General features: G+C 51.3%; 1 protein-coding gene across 1 annotated transcript in view; it reads left to right on the forward strand.

The window, feature by feature from the left end:
* Positions 1 to 9,267: 9,267 nt before the first annotated feature.
* Positions 9,268 to 17,353, forward strand: part of CEP15 (centrosomal protein 15) — a 36,174-nt gene continuing 28,088 nt past the window's right edge. The window contains exon 1 of the mRNA XM_063938833.1: positions 9,268 to 9,526. Within this exon, the coding sequence (XP_063794903.1) occupies positions 9,512 to 9,526 (15 nt within the window). The 5' untranslated portion in view covers positions 9,268 to 9,511. The remainder of the gene's footprint in view (positions 9,527 to 17,353) is intronic.

The raw sequence follows: 17,353 nt of genomic DNA on the forward strand, positions 1-17,353 counted from the left end.
GGAAACTAGACGCTACGCGTCTGGTTCCCTTCAAAGCGGGGGGGCACAGCAGGGCACTACGGGGGGCACAGTGGCGGATCTTGCCCTGGTGTGGCGCCCTCCGGATGGCGCCGGCGCCCTCCGGAAGGCGGCGCCCCGGGCAAAAGTACTGCTTGCCCGTGGCAAGAACCGCCACTGGCTATAGTGGTGCCAGATCAGATCCCAAACTGTCTAAGAGCATTCAGTACATGATTTTGGCAATAAAAGACGTATTACATATCACTGAGGACCCTACTGTTCCTGACACTAGGGTCTGTATGTATAAAGGAAAGAAACCTGAGGTAACGTTTCCTCCCTCTCATGAACTGAACACGCTTTGTGAAAAGGTTTGGGAAAATCCTGACAAAAAGTTTCAGATTCCCAAAAGGATTCCAGTGGCGTATCAGTTTCCCTCTGGGGATAGGGAAAAATGGGAGTCTCCTCCCATTGTGGACAAAGCTCTATCACGGCTGTCCAAAAAGGTGGCTCTTCCGTCCCCTGACACGGCAGCCCTAAAGGATCCTGCGGATCGTAGGCAGGAAAATACATTGAAATCCATTTATGTCACCACGGGTACGCTACTCAGACCAGCCATTGCATCTGCGTGGGTGAGTAGCGCTATCGAAAAATGGGCAGATAACTTGTCATCTGAAATAGATACCCTGGATAGGGATAGCATTCTTTTGACACTAGGTTATATCAGGGACGCTGCAGTCTACCTGAAGGAAGCTGCAAGGGATATTGACCTCTTGGGATCAAGGGCCTATGCCATGGCAGTCTCAGCTAGGAAAGCATTGTGGATTCATCAATGGAATGCTGATACTGACTCTAAGAAAGCTATGGAGTCTCTTCCGTATAAAGGTGGTGTATTGTTTGGTGACGGCCTCGCGGATTTGGTATCTACGGCAACCGCGGGTTAGTCTTCATTTTTACCTTATGTGCCTGCACCACAAAAGAAAGCACACCACTATCAGATGCAGTCCTTTCGGCCCAATAAATACAGAAAAGGCCGAGGATCTTCCTTCCTTGCTACTAGAGGAAAGGGAAAAGGTAAATGATCACCGCCCGTGGCCGGTTCCCAGGAGCAGAAGACCTCCCCGGCTTCTGCCAAATCCACTGCATGACGCTGGGGCTCCTCTGTGGGAGTCCGCACCGGTGGGGGCACGTCTCAAGCTCTTCAGTCAGTTCTGGGCTCGTTCGGCCCTGGACCCATGGGTTTTAGAAATAGTGTCCCAGGGGTACAAACTGGAGTTTCAAGACGTTCCCCCTCACCGATTTTTTAAATCAGCCTTACCAGCTTCTCTTCCGGACAGGGAGGTGGTATGCGCCGCAATACAAAAATTGTGTCACAATCAAGTCATTGTCAAGGTTCCCCCGTCGCAACAGGTAGAAGGCTTTTATTCGAGCCTGTTCGTGGTCCCGAAGCCAGACGGCTCAGTCAGACCAATCCTGAACCTCAAATTCCTAAATTTCTACCTAAGAAAATTCAAATTCAAGATGGAATCTCTCCGGGCAGTGATCTCCAGTCTGGAGGAGGGGAATTTTATGGTGTCGGTAGACATAAAGGATGCCTACTTACATGTTCCCATTTAGCCTCCACATGAGGCTTACCTGAGGTTTGCAGTACAGGATTGTCATTACCAATTTCAGACGCTGCCCTTCGGTCTGTCCACGGCTCCGAGGATTTTCACCAAAGTAATGGCCAAAATGATGGTTCTCCTGCGCAAGCAAGGAGTCACAATTATCCCGTACTTGGACTTGGACGATCTCCTGATAAAGGCGAGATCCAGGGACCAATTACTGCAGAATATTACGCTCTAAACTTGCCAAAATCACAGTTGGTTCCAACGAGACGGCTGTCGTTTTTGGGAATGATTCTGGACACAGAATTACAGAGAGTTTTTCTTCCAGTGGAAAAGGCTCTGGAAATTCAGAACCTGGTCAAACAAATTCTGAAACCAGCAAAAGTATCGATCCAGCAATGCACTCGGTTGCTTGGGAAGATGGTGGCGGCCTTCGAGGCCATTCAGTTTGGCAGATTCCATGCCAGAGTGTTTCAATGGGACCTGTTTGACAAGTGGTCCGGGTCCCATCTGCACATGCACCGAAGGATAATCCTGTCTTCCAAGACCAGAATCTCACTCCTGTGGTGGCTGCACAGCGCTCACCTCCTAGAGGGACGCAGGTTCGGGATCCAGGACTGGATCTTAGTGACCACGGATGCGAATCTCCGAGGCTGGGGAGCAGTCACACAGGGGGAAAGCTTCCAGGGAAGATGGTCAAGCCAGGAAATTTGTCTACACATAAACGTTCTGGAGCTAAGGGCCATTTACAACGGCCTTCTGCAAGCGGAACATCTTCTTCGCAATCGGCCCGTCCTGATTCAGTCGGACAACATAATAGCAGTAGAGTATATAAACCGCAAGGGCGTAACAAAGAGCAGAGCGGCAATGGCAGAGGCCACAAAGGTTCTTCGCTGGGCGGAAAGGCATGCAAGCGCTCTGTCAGCGATCTTCATTCCAGGAGTGGACAACTGGGAAGGAGACTTCCTCAGCAGACATGATCTCCATCCAGGAGAGTGGGGTCTTCATCAAGAGGTCTTTGCAGAAGTGACAAGTCTTTGGGGAATTCCTCAAATAGACATGATGGCGTCTCGCCTCAACAAGAAACTTCAGAGATATTGTTCCAGGTCGAGAGACCCTCAAGCAATAGCGGTGGATGCCCTAGTGACACCGTGGGTGTTTCAGTCAGTGTACGTGTTTCCTCCGCTTCCGCTCGTTCCAAAAGTGATAAAGATCATAAGAAGAACAAAGGTTCAAGCGATCCTCATTGTTCCAGACTGGCCAAGGAGGGCTTGGTATCCAGATCTTCAGGAATTACTCATAGGAGATCCCTGGCCCCTTCCTCTACGAGAGGATCTGTTACAGAAGAGGCCGTGCGTGTTCCAAGACTTACTGCGACTACGTTTGATGGCTTGGAGGTTGAACACCGGATCCTAGCCCGGAAGGGTATTCCCAAGGAAGTCATCCTCACTCTTATTCAGGCCAGGAAAGGTGTAATGTCTAAACATTACCACCGTATTTGGAGAAAATACGTGTCTTGGTGTGAATCCAAGAAGGCTCCTACGGAAGAATTTCAGTTGGGACGTTTTCTCCATTTTCTACAAGCCTGTGTGGATGCGGGCCTAAAGTTGGGCTCCATTAAAGTACAAATTTCGGCATTATCGGTTTTCTTCCAGAAACAATTGGCCTCCCTTCCAGAAGTTCAGACTTTTGTGAAAGGCGTGTTGCACATCCAACCTCCCTTTGTGCCCCCTGTGGCACCGTGGGATCTTAACGTGGTGTTGCAATTCCTTCAATCTCATTAGTTTGAACCTTTACAAAAGGTGGAGTTGAAATTCCTCACTTGGAAAGTGGTCATGCTATTGGCCTTGGCATCCACCAGGCGGATGTCTGAATTGGCGGCCTTGTCTAACAAGAGCCCTTATTTGATCTTCCATGAAGATAGAGCGGAGTTGAGGACTCGTCAGCAATTTCTGCCGAAAGTGGTTTCGTCGTTCCACTTGAACCAACCTATTGTGGTGCCAGTGGCTACTGACGCCTTGCTGGAATCGAAGTTTCTAGACGTTGTCAGAGCTTTGAAAATTTATGTGGCCAGAACGGCTCATTTTAGGAAAACGGAGGCTCTGTTTGTCCTGTATGCTCCCAACAAAATTGGGGCTCCTGCTTCCAAGCAAACTATTGCGCGCTGGATCTGTCATACGATTCAGCAGGCTCATTCTATGGCTGGATTGCCGCTACCGAAATTGGTGAAGGCCCATTCTACCAGAAAGGTGGACTCGTCCTGGGTGGCTGCAGGGGGGTCTCGGCATTACAGCTTTGCCGAGTGGCTACTTGGTCGGGTTCAAACACCTTTGCGAAGTTCTACAAGTTTGATACCCTGGCTGATGAGGACCTCATGTTTGGTCAATTGGTGCTGCAGAGTCATCCGCACTCTCCCGCCCGTTCTAGAGCTTTGGTATAAACCGCATGGTTCTTGAAGTGACCCCAGCATCCTCTAGGACGTATGAGAAAATAGGATTTTAATATCTACCGGTAAATCCTTTTCTCTTAGTCCGTAGAGCAGTGGTGGCCAACCTGTGGCTCTTGAGCCTCATGCGGCTCTTTCTTTATTCAAAGTCATGTGACCACAACAGATCCGGAAACTGCTGCACTCCAGCCAGACAGTCAACAGCAGCACTACGGGTACTGAGAAATGAGAGAGCCAGATACTTGAGGTGAGACACCCACTGTCAAACAGAGGACACATAAGGGGCTGCTGCAATGGCACGAGGTGTGTTTTTTTTTTTTTTGGGGGGGGGGAATGTAGTGACATATGAGGGTCCTGGCAGGAGTGACACAGGAGAGTGCTGGCAGGAGTGACTCATGGGGGAGCTGGCTGAAGTGACACAGCAGGGTACTGGCTGGAGTGACACATGAGGTAGCTGGCTGAAGTGACACAGTAGGGTACTGGCTGCAGTGACACATGGGGGAGCTGAAGTGTATTATGTGAATCTGGCTTTTTCAATATATTTTATGTGGATCTTTCTCAATTGTTTTATGTGGAAGTGTCTTTTTAAATGTAGATCTGGCTTTAAAAATGTATTATATGTGGATCTGGTTTTTGAAATGTATTTTATACCAGAGGCGTGGCCTAGCAGGCACAAGGCCACACCCCATTTTTGCATGTGCGCCTGCGGCTCGATGTCGGATTTTTGACGTGCCCAACAAAATTTTTGGCTCTTTGTTTCTGACTGGTTGGCCACCCCTGCCGTAGAGGATGCTGGGCGCCCGTCCCAGTGCGTACTGTATCTGCAGTTATTAGTTGTGGTTACACACATGTTGTGTTACGTTTATAGTCAGCCTGTTGCTGATGTTGTTCATGCCGTTGACTTGCGTTGTGTTAAATGCCATGTTGTACGGCGTGCTTGAGGTTTGAGCTGGTATGTATCTCCCCTTAGTTTAACAATAAATCCTTTTCCTCTAAATGTCCGTCTCCCTGGGCACAGTTCCTATAACTGGAGTCTGGAGGAGGGGCATAGAGGGAGGAGCCAGTTCACGTCCCTTTGAAAGTCTTAAAGTGCCCATGTCTCCTGCGGATCCCGTCTATACCCCATGGTTCTTGAAGTGACCCCAGCATCCTCTACGGACTACGAGAAAAGGATTTACCGGTAGGTATTAAAATCCTATTATTCTTGCTTTCCCTTCTTTGTTTCTTTTTTATCTGCTGTTTTCTTCTTATTGTCATGTTATTTACATGTTTTGTTAATTGATACTTGAAAGGAATAACCATGCGCCACAAGGATTGTTTTACTCATATCTTTATTTGTTTGGCGGCACGTCTCGATTGACTTTTCTATAACCTATATGACCGGCCTTGGTAACGGCTTCTTTGTATTTGAATGGTATATTTCCATTTTTTTTCCTATGTACAACATCTTTTATATAACAAATAAACAAAGATTGCAAAAAAAAAAAAAAAAAAAAGATATGCCTATATACTAGATCTCCAACCAGGGGCGTCGGAATAGGGGGGGCAAGGGGGCAGCTCGCTCCCCCCAAACATGAGAGAGGCACCCAGGTCCGGCGCTACCCGCTCAGAGTTTGCAAAGCAGGGAGGCGCTCTCCCTGCTCTGCTATTCTGCTGCTGCCGGCTGCCGCTGCCCCTGTCACACTGCATGACAGGCAGGAGCGCTGGCAGCACAGGGATGGGAGGAGGGGTTAGAGCGTACTCACTGTGAGAGCAGCAGCAGGGGAAGTCCCTGCAACTCACTGCGGTGCCTCTCGTCTCCTCCCCTCCCTGGTATCATCAATATGGCCAGAAGAAGCCCAGCATCTGCCCCCCTCTCCGCAGCATCTGTCCCCCCTCTCTCTGCCCAGCATCTGCCCCCCTCTCCGCAGCATCTGTCCCCCCTTCTCCCTGCCCAGCATCTGCTCCCCCTCTTTCTGCCCATTATCTGCCCCCCTCTCCGCAGCATCTGTCTCCCCCTCTCTGCCCATCAACGGTCCCCCTCTCTGCAGAATTTGTCCCCCCTTCTCTCTGCCCAGCATCTGCTCCCCCTCTCCGCAGCATCTGTCCCCCCTCTCTCTGCCCAGCATCCGCCCCCTTTCCGCAGCATCTGTCCCCCTTCTCTCTGCCCAGCATCTGCTCCCCCTCTCTCTGCCCATCATCTGCCCCCTCTCCGCAGCATCTGCTCCCCCTCTCTCTGCCCATCATCTGCTCCCCCTCTCTGCAGCATCTGCCCCCCTCTCTCTGCCCATCATCTGCCCCCCTCTCCGCAGCATCTGCCCCCCCATATCTCTGCCCAGCATCTGTCCCCCCCCTTTCTGCCCATCATCTGCCCCCCTCTCCGCAGCATCTGTCCCCTCTCTCTGTGTCCATCATCTGTCCCCCTCTCCGCAGCATCTGTCCCCCCTCTCTCTGACCAGCATCTGCCTCCCCTCTCTGCCCCCCTCTCCGCAGCATCTGTCCCCCCTCTCTCTGACCAGCATCTGCCTCCCTCTCCGCAGCATCTGTCCCCCCTCTCTCTGCCCATCATCTGCCCCCCTCTCCGCAGCATCTGTCCCCCCCTCTCTCTGCCCATCATCTGTCCCCCTCTCCGCAGCATCTGTCCCCCCTCTCTCTGCCCATCATCTGCCCCCCTCTCCGCAGCATCTGTCCCCCCTCTCTCTGCCCATCATCTGTCCCCCGCTCCGCAGCATTTGTCCCCCCTTCTCTCTGACCAGCAGCTGCTCCCCCTCTTTCTGCCCAGCATCTGCCCCCCTCTCCGCAGCATCTGTCCCCCTCTCTGCCCATCATCTGTCCCCCTCTCCGCAGAATTTGTCCCCCCTTCTCTCTGCCCAGCATCTGCTCCCCCTCTCCGCAGCATCTATCCCCCCTCTCTCTGCCCAGCATCCGCCCCCTCTCCGCAGCATCTGTCCCCCTTCTCTCTGCCCAGCTTCCGCTCCCCCTCTTTCTGCCCATCATCTGCCCCTCTCCGCAGCATCTGTTCCCCCTCTCACTGACCAGCATCTGTCCCCCCTCTCTCTGCCCAGCATCTGCCCCCCCTCTTTCTGCCCATCATCTGCCCCCTCTCCGCAGCATCTGTCCCCCCTCTCTCTGCCCAGCATCTGCCCCCCCTCTCTGCCCAGCATCTTTTCCCCCCTCTTTCTGCCCAGCATCTTTTCCCCCCTCTTTCTGCCCAACATCTGCCTCCCCTCCTCTCTCTCTGCCTGGCATCTGCCTCCCGCTGATGGTGCTCCTGTATACCAGCGCCTCTGCCCCTGCTCACGCCGGCACTGGGAGCGCTGCGATTGGATACCTGCCGCGCAGCGGCGGAACTACTGCACCGGGGCCCAAAGCAACAAAGGGGCCCACAGCAGTAGTATGAGCAGTACTAATAATAAGTCGAACTGACCAATTATAGTACTAAGTACGCAGCCGGCTGCAGGACATGACAAAGAGGAAGGAGGCGGTCCGGGGGCTTCTGTTTCCTTCCATCCCCTCCTCTCTCCTCTGACCTCCTCCGCTGGTGCTGACACACTGCTGCTTCTGGCTGGGAGATGAGATATTACCTTATGTACTGTATGTGGGGCTGACACAGAGACCAGCCAGGGTACAGTATATATCATTCAACTGCCTGCACACTGTCAGAACACCTAACGCTGCATCCCCATGAGCAGAATCCGACACCTGGGAGTTAAGTGTCCTAACCCTTCCCCTCTATACCCCCTAACCCTCCCTACCTGCAGCCTCACCCTAACCCTCCAATCCCTGCAGCCTAAACCTAACCCTCCCTCACCGCAGTCGAACCCTAACCCCCCCGCCCCTCTTTAGTGCCTAACCCTCCCCCCTTAGTGCCTAACCTTCCCTCCCCGCAGCCTAACCCTAACCCTTCCCACCCCGCAGACTAACCCTCCCTGGGGGTGCATAACCCTAATCCCCCCTTTCCCACGGCCTAAACCTAACCTCCCCCTCCCCTCCCTGCAGCCTAACCCTAACACCCCCTTCCCACAGCCTACACCTAACCCTTCCACCCCCCCCCACTTCCACCCTCCATGGCTTACCTCTCCGGTTGCCCAGCACACAGACATCCAGGAACCGGCGCCGGGATTGTGATCCTATTCGGGATGCCAACGCCAGCATTCCGAGCAGTGTCAGGATTCCGACTGCTGGGATCCAAACCAGATCCCATGTTTACCATGTTGCTGGTAATGCTAATAATCATAATGATGCACCGACACATATGCCTTTCATGTCATCCGCTGTCACAGTGGGCTGGGAAGCTAGGGGCGCCAAACTCAGATTATATCTTGCCCCCCCAACCTAAAAACGTTCTGACGCCCCTGTCTCCAACCAACGTAAATTAACGAACAACTATCATTCTAATTCATACCTCTCAACATGACCCTCTCCAGGAGGGACAAAATGCTCTGTTTCTGGACTTTTCTCTTAATTGAAGATAGCCGGCACCTGTTTTGAACAGGGTAATGGATAAGAAAGGTGTTTCACCACAGGTGATGGCAATCATACAGTAAGAGGGAAGTCCAGGAGCAGATCATTCTGTCCCTCCTGGAGAGGGTCATGTTGGGAGGTATGCTAATTTACCATCCTCATCCCGTAGTGAAGCACGGGTATTCAGCTATCTACAATTTTATTTATACTGTGTGTTTAATATTTGAATGTATTTTTGTAAACAAACATTCTTAAAATCCCAGGCAACGCCGGTTACTCCAGCTAGTACCAAATAAACAGAGGTCTAGTTTGCAATTGCAAAAAACACTACAGAGGCAATCTGCATACTTGAGCACAGGTGACTTAATTAGCACCTCAGTTATTTTGAGCTCAAGCACGGCTATTACTAAAACCTGGACCGTCTGTGTGCCTTGAGGACAGAGGTTGGGAAACACTGGACTAGTGTATTTCCCCCACATCTATTCACAGTTTCTGTGCCCAGTAGCTGCCCAGGGACTGCATGGCTGTGATCACCCGACAAAATCTACACATGCACATTATTGACACTAGAGGGCAGCAGCACACAGCTATTTCCATTCCTGCCATTGCACACAGCTAATCACACACAAAATGGCAACTCACTGCTAAAAGTGTCCTCATCACAGGGAACAACACGTTGCCTAGGAACTAGGAGCGATCTTGGTCTACATCAAAATGGCTGCCGCAGCTAGTCTAGAATGACACAAGAGAGAAATCTGCTTTACAAACGAATAATCAGCTTTAACTAATTCGACTTTTCCTAGCTGTTAGTGACGGAGAGCCCGCGAGAGGGCTGCACGGCGATAGGTGCAGTGTGGGGACAGCAGGGCGCGCTCGTGCAACGTCGACTCTATAACAGCGCGCCGCTTCCGGTTGGTTGCCTGGGTGACGGCTGTACACGGAAGTAGCGCCACGGGGACGTCAGAGGGATACTCCGGTCGGTGATTGACAGGTTGCTGCTGCAGCAGCTATATAACCAGGCATGCCTGATGGACAGGTGAGGTTCTGCAGCAGCTCAGTGACTGGGCACCACATCTACCATACTGTGCTTCTCCAGCTGTCATGGTACTACAAGTCCCAGCATGACGTGCCAGACTATGGATGAGAATTAGGGGTTATTATCCTAGTAAGCAAATATATACACCAATGGCAGCTTGGTGATTCCAAAGTGGGATTGGCAGAATATGTCCTACAGTTTCTGTGATAACTGGCTTTGAAGTAACTTATTATTATGGGGGAGATGTATTAAGGGTTGTTGGGGGCAAAATCGGTAACTGCGCACGTTTGTGTAGTAGGTTCCCCTTCCCTGCATGTAATAATGCAGGGAAGGGATCAGAATGGCAGCCGCTATGCTATTGTAGGTTCGACAAATGCGCACACATACATTGGCCGGATGTAATGCCGCCCGAGTTCGGTGGCCGTGCGGGATGCCGCAGAACTCGGATGTTTTTTTAAAGGGGCTATCACTTACAAGGTAAAACCAGACTTTTTTTTTTTTTTAAATGGGCAATCACAAAGTAAAACCATGCCCCTTTAAAAAAAATTCAGAGTTCGTCCGGCATCCCGCACAGCCGCCGAACTCGGGCGACGTTACATGTGGCACATAAAGAGGTGAGCAAAGTGTGTGTACAGTCGGGGGAATCCCCTTCCTTAATTCATAGGCCCCTCCAGTATTTTAAATACAAACCAAGAAAATCACCATATTACACATGAGTAGACTGTGTAGCTCAGTGTGGAGACTGTGTCGGTACCAAGGGTGTATGATATTAAACTGTTACGGGGGATGAGTGCTAGAAAGGTGTGCGTAATAGTGGCCACTGAGGGCCTGATGTTTGTGGCGCTTACCTCTCATGTGTTCGCACTGCGCATGGTCCAAAACCGAGCATACACCAGTACAGGCAATGGAAATACATGCGCACCCAGGGCCGGTGCTAGGGTGTCCGGCGCTCCCCTGCAAACAATAAATTTGCACCCTCCCTCATATATGTAGTAAAGGGACAGTGCTCGCCAAAGGGGCGTGGTCTCACATGGAAGGGGCGTGGCCACATAATTGTGTCCCCCAATTCAAATTATGCTACACAGTATCACAATCGTATTAACATTATACCACACGTAGTGCCCCATTCATATTGCACCAAATAGTTGTGTACCTAATTCACATTATGACACACAGTAGTGCTCCTTGTACACAATACCCACAGTAGTGTCCCTTATACAAATAACACTCGCAGAAGTAGTGCCACACAAAATGCCCACAATGATAGCGTGCCTAATACATAATGCTCACAGTAGTCGTGCCACACAGAACGCCCACAGCAGTCGTGCCACACAGAGCGCCCACAGTATTCGTGCCACACTGAGCGCCCACAGTATTCGTGCCACACTGAGCGCCCACAGTATTCGTGCCACACTGAGCGCCCACAGTAGTCGTGCCACACTGAGCGCCCACAGTAGTCATACCACACTGAGCGCCCACAGTAGTCGTGCCACACTGAGCGCCCACAGTAGTCGTGCCACACAGAGCGCCCACAGTAGTCGTGCCACACTGAGCGCCCACAATAGTCATGTCACACTGAGCGCCCACAGCAGTAGTGCCCCAGAGAAAAGCCACAGTAGACGTGCCACACATAATGCCCCCTCCCCTCCCCCCCTCATCCCCAAAGAAGAAGTGGCCAATAACCACAGTACCTCTGCCCTGGAGCGCTGGCAGCTGTCAGCACTTCAACCCACCTCCTCCCCACACCGTCGGGACATACAGTAGCAACTGCCGGCACACTGCACCCCCACCCACAGTACACTTCTTCCAGGGCCGGTTCTGGGGCTTTGCGCGGCCCGGGCGGCAATGGGGGGCGTGGCTTCGTAAGGGGGCGTGGTCATCTACGCCCCCTGTACAGACTACTGTAGCGCTCTGAAATGTGCCAGAAGGCGGCGCCCCGGGCAAAAGTCCTGCTTGCCCATGGCAAGATCCGCTACTGACTTCTTCCCACCCTCTGTCAGCTTACAGCCGGGGGCGGAAAACTCACCCCCATACATTAGCAACTTCAAGCAAGCATACAACCCGGCGCTCTGTGGAGCACTTCAGAGAAGTGAAGCTGCTCCCTGGGGACTTCGCCGGGACAGACCTTTTGCGGACGTTTTGGCCCGGCAACTGCTTTAGTACTAACCCGCTGAGCCCCTACCTTAATCCGGCTCATGCCGGCGCCGTTGCCAGTGGGGAGGAGGGGGCGGAAACAGGAGGGAGGGAGCCGGAGCCGCGCTTCACGCTGTCTGCGGCTGTCATACAGTGTGACAGACGCAGAGGCAGCCGGGAGCCAGCAGCAACAGCAGAGCGGGGAGAGCGCCTCTTCCGACCAGCGCCTCCCTGCTTTGCAGGAGCTGCTGAGCGGGTAGCGCCGGCTCTGTGCGCACCATATACGTGCCTGCTGTCTCGGAGTGGCTGGGAGGCTCATGAAAATCGAATAGTGCCTGCAAGGGTTGGCAAGTTTCCTGGTTCTGGCCTCCACACACTGCCTAGCCGCCCACTTGCCGAGTGAAGTAGGTGGACATGGCAAGCGATGACGTGATTTACCACACGCTCCGCTTTACAGTGCCGGTAAACTGCGATCTAGCCAGATCGCCTAGAAAATAGGCAACAATTACTCCCCGTGTGTATGCCCCACTAGTTCTTTGTAAGGATATTCATATGCCTATCCCAAGCATGTTTAAATTCTTCTACTTTACCTCTACCACCTCTAACGGGAGGCTATTCCACTTTTCTCTATCGTCCTAGTGGATGCTGGGGTTCCTGAAAGGACCATGGGGAATAGCGGCTCCGCAGGAGACAGGGCACAAAAAGTAAAGCTTTAGGATCAGGTGGTGTGCACTGGCTCCTCCCCCTATGACCCTCCTCCAAGCCTCAGTTAGATTTTTGTGCCCGGCCGAGAAGGGTGCAATCTAGGTGGCTCTCCTAAAGAGCTGCTTAGAAAAGTTTAGCTTAGGTTTTTTATTTTACAGTGAGTCCTGCTGGCAACAGGATCACTGCAACGAGGGACTTAGGGGAGAAGAAGTGAACTCACCTGCGTGCAGGATGGATTGGCTTCTTTGGCTACTGGACATTAGCTCCAGAGGGACGATCACAGGTACAGCCTGGATGGTCACCGGAGCCTCGCCGCCGGCCCCCTTGCAGATGCTGAAACAAGAAGAAGGTCCAGAATCGGCGGCATGAAGACTCCTCAGTCTTCTTAAGGTAGCGCACAGCACTGCAGCTGTGCGCCATTTCCTCTCAGCACACTTCACACGGCAGTCACTGAGGGTGCAGGGCGCTGGGAGGGGGGTGCCCTGGGAGGCAATGAAAACCTATTTTTGGCTAAAAATACCTCACATATAGCCTCCGGGGGCTATATGGAGATATTTAACCCCTGCCAGAATCCGTTAAGAGCGGGAGACGAGGCCGCCGAAAAAGGGGCGGGGCCTATCTCCTCCGCACACAGCGCCATTTTCCCTCACAGAAAGGCTGGAGGGAAGGCTCCCAGGCTCTCCCCTGCACTGCACTACAGAAACAGGGTTAAAACAGAGAGGGGGGGCACTAATTTGGCGTTAGAAATATATAAAAAAGATGCTATAAGGGAAAACACTTATATAAGGTTGTCCCTATATAATTATAGCGTTTTTGGTGTGTGCTGGCAAACTCTCCCTCTGTCTCTCCAAAGGGCTAGTAGGTCCTGTCCTCTATCAGAGCATTCCCTGTGTGTGTGCTGTGTGTCGGTACGTGTGTGTCGACATGTATGAGGACGATGTTGGTGAGGAGGCGGAGCAATTGCCTGTAATGGTGATGTCACTCTCTAGGGAGTCGACACCGGAATGGATGGCTTATTTAGGGAATTACGTGATAATGTCAACACGCGCCAAGGTCGGTTGACGACATGAGACGGCCGACAAACAATTAGTACCGGTCCAGACGTCTCAAAAACACCGTCAGGGGTTTTAAAACGCCCGTTTACTTTAGTCGGTCGACACAGACACAGACAGGGACACTGAATCCAGTGTCGACGGTGAATAAACAAACGTATTCCTTATTAGGGCCACACGTTAAGGGCAATGAAGGAGGTGTTACATATTTCTGATACTACAAGTACCACAAAAGAGGGTATTATGTGGGATGTGAAAAAACTACCGTAGTTTTTCCTGAATCAGATAAATTAAATGAAGTGTGTGATGATGCGTGGGTTCCCCCCGATAGAAAATATGGGCGGTATACCCTTTCCCGCCAGAAGTTAGGGCGCGTTGGGAAACACCCCTTAGGGTGGATAAGGCGCTCACACGCTTATCAGAACAAGTGGCGGTACCGTCTATAGATAGGGCCGTCCTCAAGGAGCCAGCTGACAGGAGGCTGGAAAATATCATAAAAAGTATATACACACATACTGGTGTTATACTGCGACCAGCGATCGCCTCAGCCTGGATGTGCAGAGCTGGGGTGGCTTGGTCGGATTCCCTGACTAAAAATATTGATACCCTTGACAGGGACAGTATTTTATTGACTATAGAGCATTTAAGGATGCATTTCTATATATGCGAGATGCACAGAGGGATATTTGCACTCTGGCATCAAGAGTAAGTGCGATGTCCATATCTGCCAGAAGATGTTTATGGACACGACAGTGGTCAGGTGATGCAGATTCCAAAGGTGTATTGCCGTATAAAGGAAGAGGAGTTATTTGGGGTCGGTCCATCGGACCTGGTGGCCACGGCAACTGCTGGAAAATCCACCGTTTTTACCCTAAGTCACATCTCTGCAGAAAAAGACACCGTCTTTTCAGCTTCAGTCCTTTCGTCCCTATAAGAGTCATATCTGCCCAGGGATAGAGGAAAGGGAAGAAGACTGCAGCAGGCAGCCCATTCCCAGGAACAGAAGCGTTCCACCGCTTCTGACAAGCTCTCAGCATGACGCTGAGACCGTACTGGACCCCTGGATCCTACAAGTAGTATCCCAGGGGTACAGATTGGAATGTCGAGACGTTTCCCCTGCGCAGGCTCCTGAAGTCTGCTTTACCAAGGCCTCCCTCCGACAAGGAGGCAGTATGGGAAACAATTCACGAGCTGTATTCCCAGCAGGTGATAATTAAATTACCCCTCCTACAACAAGAAAAGGGGTATTATTCCACACTATATTGTGGTACTGAAGCCAGAAGGCTAGGTGAGACCTATTCTAAATCTAAAAAAATTTGAACACTTACAAAGGTTCAAATCAAGATGGAGTCACTCAGAGCAGTGATAACGAACCGGGAAGAAGGGGACTATATGGTGTCCCGAGACATCAGGGATGCTTACCTCCATGTCCCAAATTTGCCCTTATCACTAAGGGTACCTCAGGTTCGTGGTACAGAACTGTCACTATCAGTTTCAGACGCTGCCGTTTGGATTGTCCACGGCACCCCGGGTCTTTACCAAGGTAATGGCCGAAATGATGGTTCTTCTTCGAAGAAAAGGCGTCTTAATTATCCCTTACTTGGACGATCTCCTGATAAGGGCAAAGTCCAGGGAACAGTTGGAGGTCGGAGTAGCACTATCTCGGATACTGTTACAACAGCAGGGGTGGATTCTAAATATTCCAAAATCGCAGCTGATCCCGACAACAAGTCTCCTGTGCTTAGGGATGATTCTGGACACAGTCCAGAAAAAGGTGTTTCTCCCGGAAGAGAAAGCCAGGGAGTTATCCGAGCTAGTCAGGAACCTCCTAAAATCAGTGCATCATTGCACAAGGGCCATGGTAAAAAAAAATGGTGACTTCCTTCGAAGCAATTCCAGTCGGCAGATTTCATGCAAGAACTTTTCAGTGGGATCTGCTGGACAAATGGTCCGGATCGCATCTTCAGATGCATCAGCGGATAACCCTATATCCAAGGACAAGGGTGTCTCTCCTGTGGTGGTTACAGAGTGCTCATCTTCTAGAGGGCCGCAGATTCGGCATTCAGTTTTGGATGTTGGTGACCACGGAGGCCAGCCCGAGAGGCTGGGGAGCAGTCACACAAGGAAAAAATTTCCAGGGAGTGTGATCAAGTCTGGAGATTTTTCTCCACATAAATATACTGGAGCTAAGGGCAATTTACAATGCTCTAAGCTTAGCAAGACCTCTGCTTCAAGGTCAGCCGGTATTGATCCAGTGGGATAAAACATCACGGCAGTCGCCCACGTAAATAGACAGGGCGGCACAAGAAGCAGGAGGGCAGTGGCAAAAACTGCAAGGACTTTTCGCTGGGCGGAAAATCATGTGATAGCACTGTCAGCAGTGTTTCATTCCGGGAATGGAAACTGGGAAGCAGACTTCCTCAGTAGGCACGACCTCCACCCGGCAGAGTGGGAACTTCATGGGGAAGTTTTCCACATGATTGTAAACCGTTGGGAATTACCAAAGGTGGACATGATGGCGTCCCGTCTGAACAAAAAACGGGACAGGTATTGCGCCAGGTTAAGAGACCCTCAGGCAATAGCTGTGGACGTTCTGGTAACACCGTGGGTGTACCAGTCGGTGTATGTGTTCCATCCTCTGCTTTTCATACCTAAGGTACTGAGAATTATAAGACGTAGAGGAGTAAGAACTATACTCATGGCTCCGGATTGGCCAAGAAGGACTTGGTACCCGGAACTTCAAGAGATGCTCACAGAGGACTTATGGCCTCTGCCGCTAAGAAGGGACTTGTTTCAGCAAGTACCATGTCTGTTCCAAGACTTACCGCGGCTGCGTTTGACGGCATGGCGGTGGAACGCCGGATCCTAAGGGAAAAGGCATTCAGGAAGAGGTCATTCCTACCCTGGTCAAAGCCAGAAAGGAGGTGACCGCACAACATTATCACCACATGTGGCGAAAATATGTTGCGTGGTGTGAGGCCAGGAAGGCCCCACGAAGAAATTTCAACTCGGTCGATTCCTGCATTTCCTGCAAACAGGAGTGTCTATGGGCCTCAAATTGGGGTCCATTAAGGTTCAAATTTCGGCCCTGTCGATTTTTCTTCCAGAAAGAATTGGCTTCAGTTCCTGAAGTCCAGAAGTTTGTCAAGGGAGTATTGCATATACAACCCCCTTTTGTGCCTCCAGTGGCACTGTGGGATCTCAACGTAGTTCTGGGATTCCTCAAAACACATTGGTTTAAAACCAGTCAAATCTGTGGATTTGAAGCATCTCACATGAAAAGTGAACATGCTCTTGGACCTGGCCTGGACCAGGCGAGTGTCAAATTGGTGGTTTTTTTCTCAAAAAAGCCCATATCTGTTTGTCCATTCGGACAGGGCAGAGCTGCGGACTCGTCCCCAGTTCTCTCCCTAAGGTGGTGTCAGTGTTTCACCTGAACCAGCTTATTGTGGTGTCTTGCGCCTACTAGGGACTTGGAGGACTCCAAGTTGCTAGATGTGGTCAGGGCCCTGAAAATATAGGTTCCAGGACGGCTGGAGTCAGGAAAACTGACTTGCTGTTATCCTGTATGCACCCAACAAACTGGGTGCTCTTGCTTCTAAGCAGACTTTTGCTAGTTGGATGTGTAATACAATTCAGCTTGCACATTCTGTGGCAGGCCTGCCACAGCCAAAATATGTAAATGCCCATTCCACAAGGAAGGTGGGCTCATCTTGGGCGGCTGCCCGAGGGGTCTCGGCTTTACAACTTTGCCGAGCGGCTATTTAATCAGGGGCAAACACGTTTGTAAAATCCTACAAATTTGATACCCTGGCTAAGGAGGACCTGGAGTTCTCTCATTCGGTGCTGCAGAGTCATCCGCACTCTCCCGCCCGTTTGGGAGCTTTGGTATAATCCCCATGGTCCTTTCAGGAACCCCAGCATCCACTAGGACGAT

The sequence above is a fragment of the Pseudophryne corroboree genome, chromosome 9, assembly GCF_028390025.1.
Source record: "Pseudophryne corroboree isolate aPseCor3 chromosome 9, aPseCor3.hap2, whole genome shotgun sequence".
Classification (NCBI taxonomy): Eukaryota; Metazoa; Chordata; class Amphibia; order Anura; family Myobatrachidae; genus Pseudophryne; species Pseudophryne corroboree.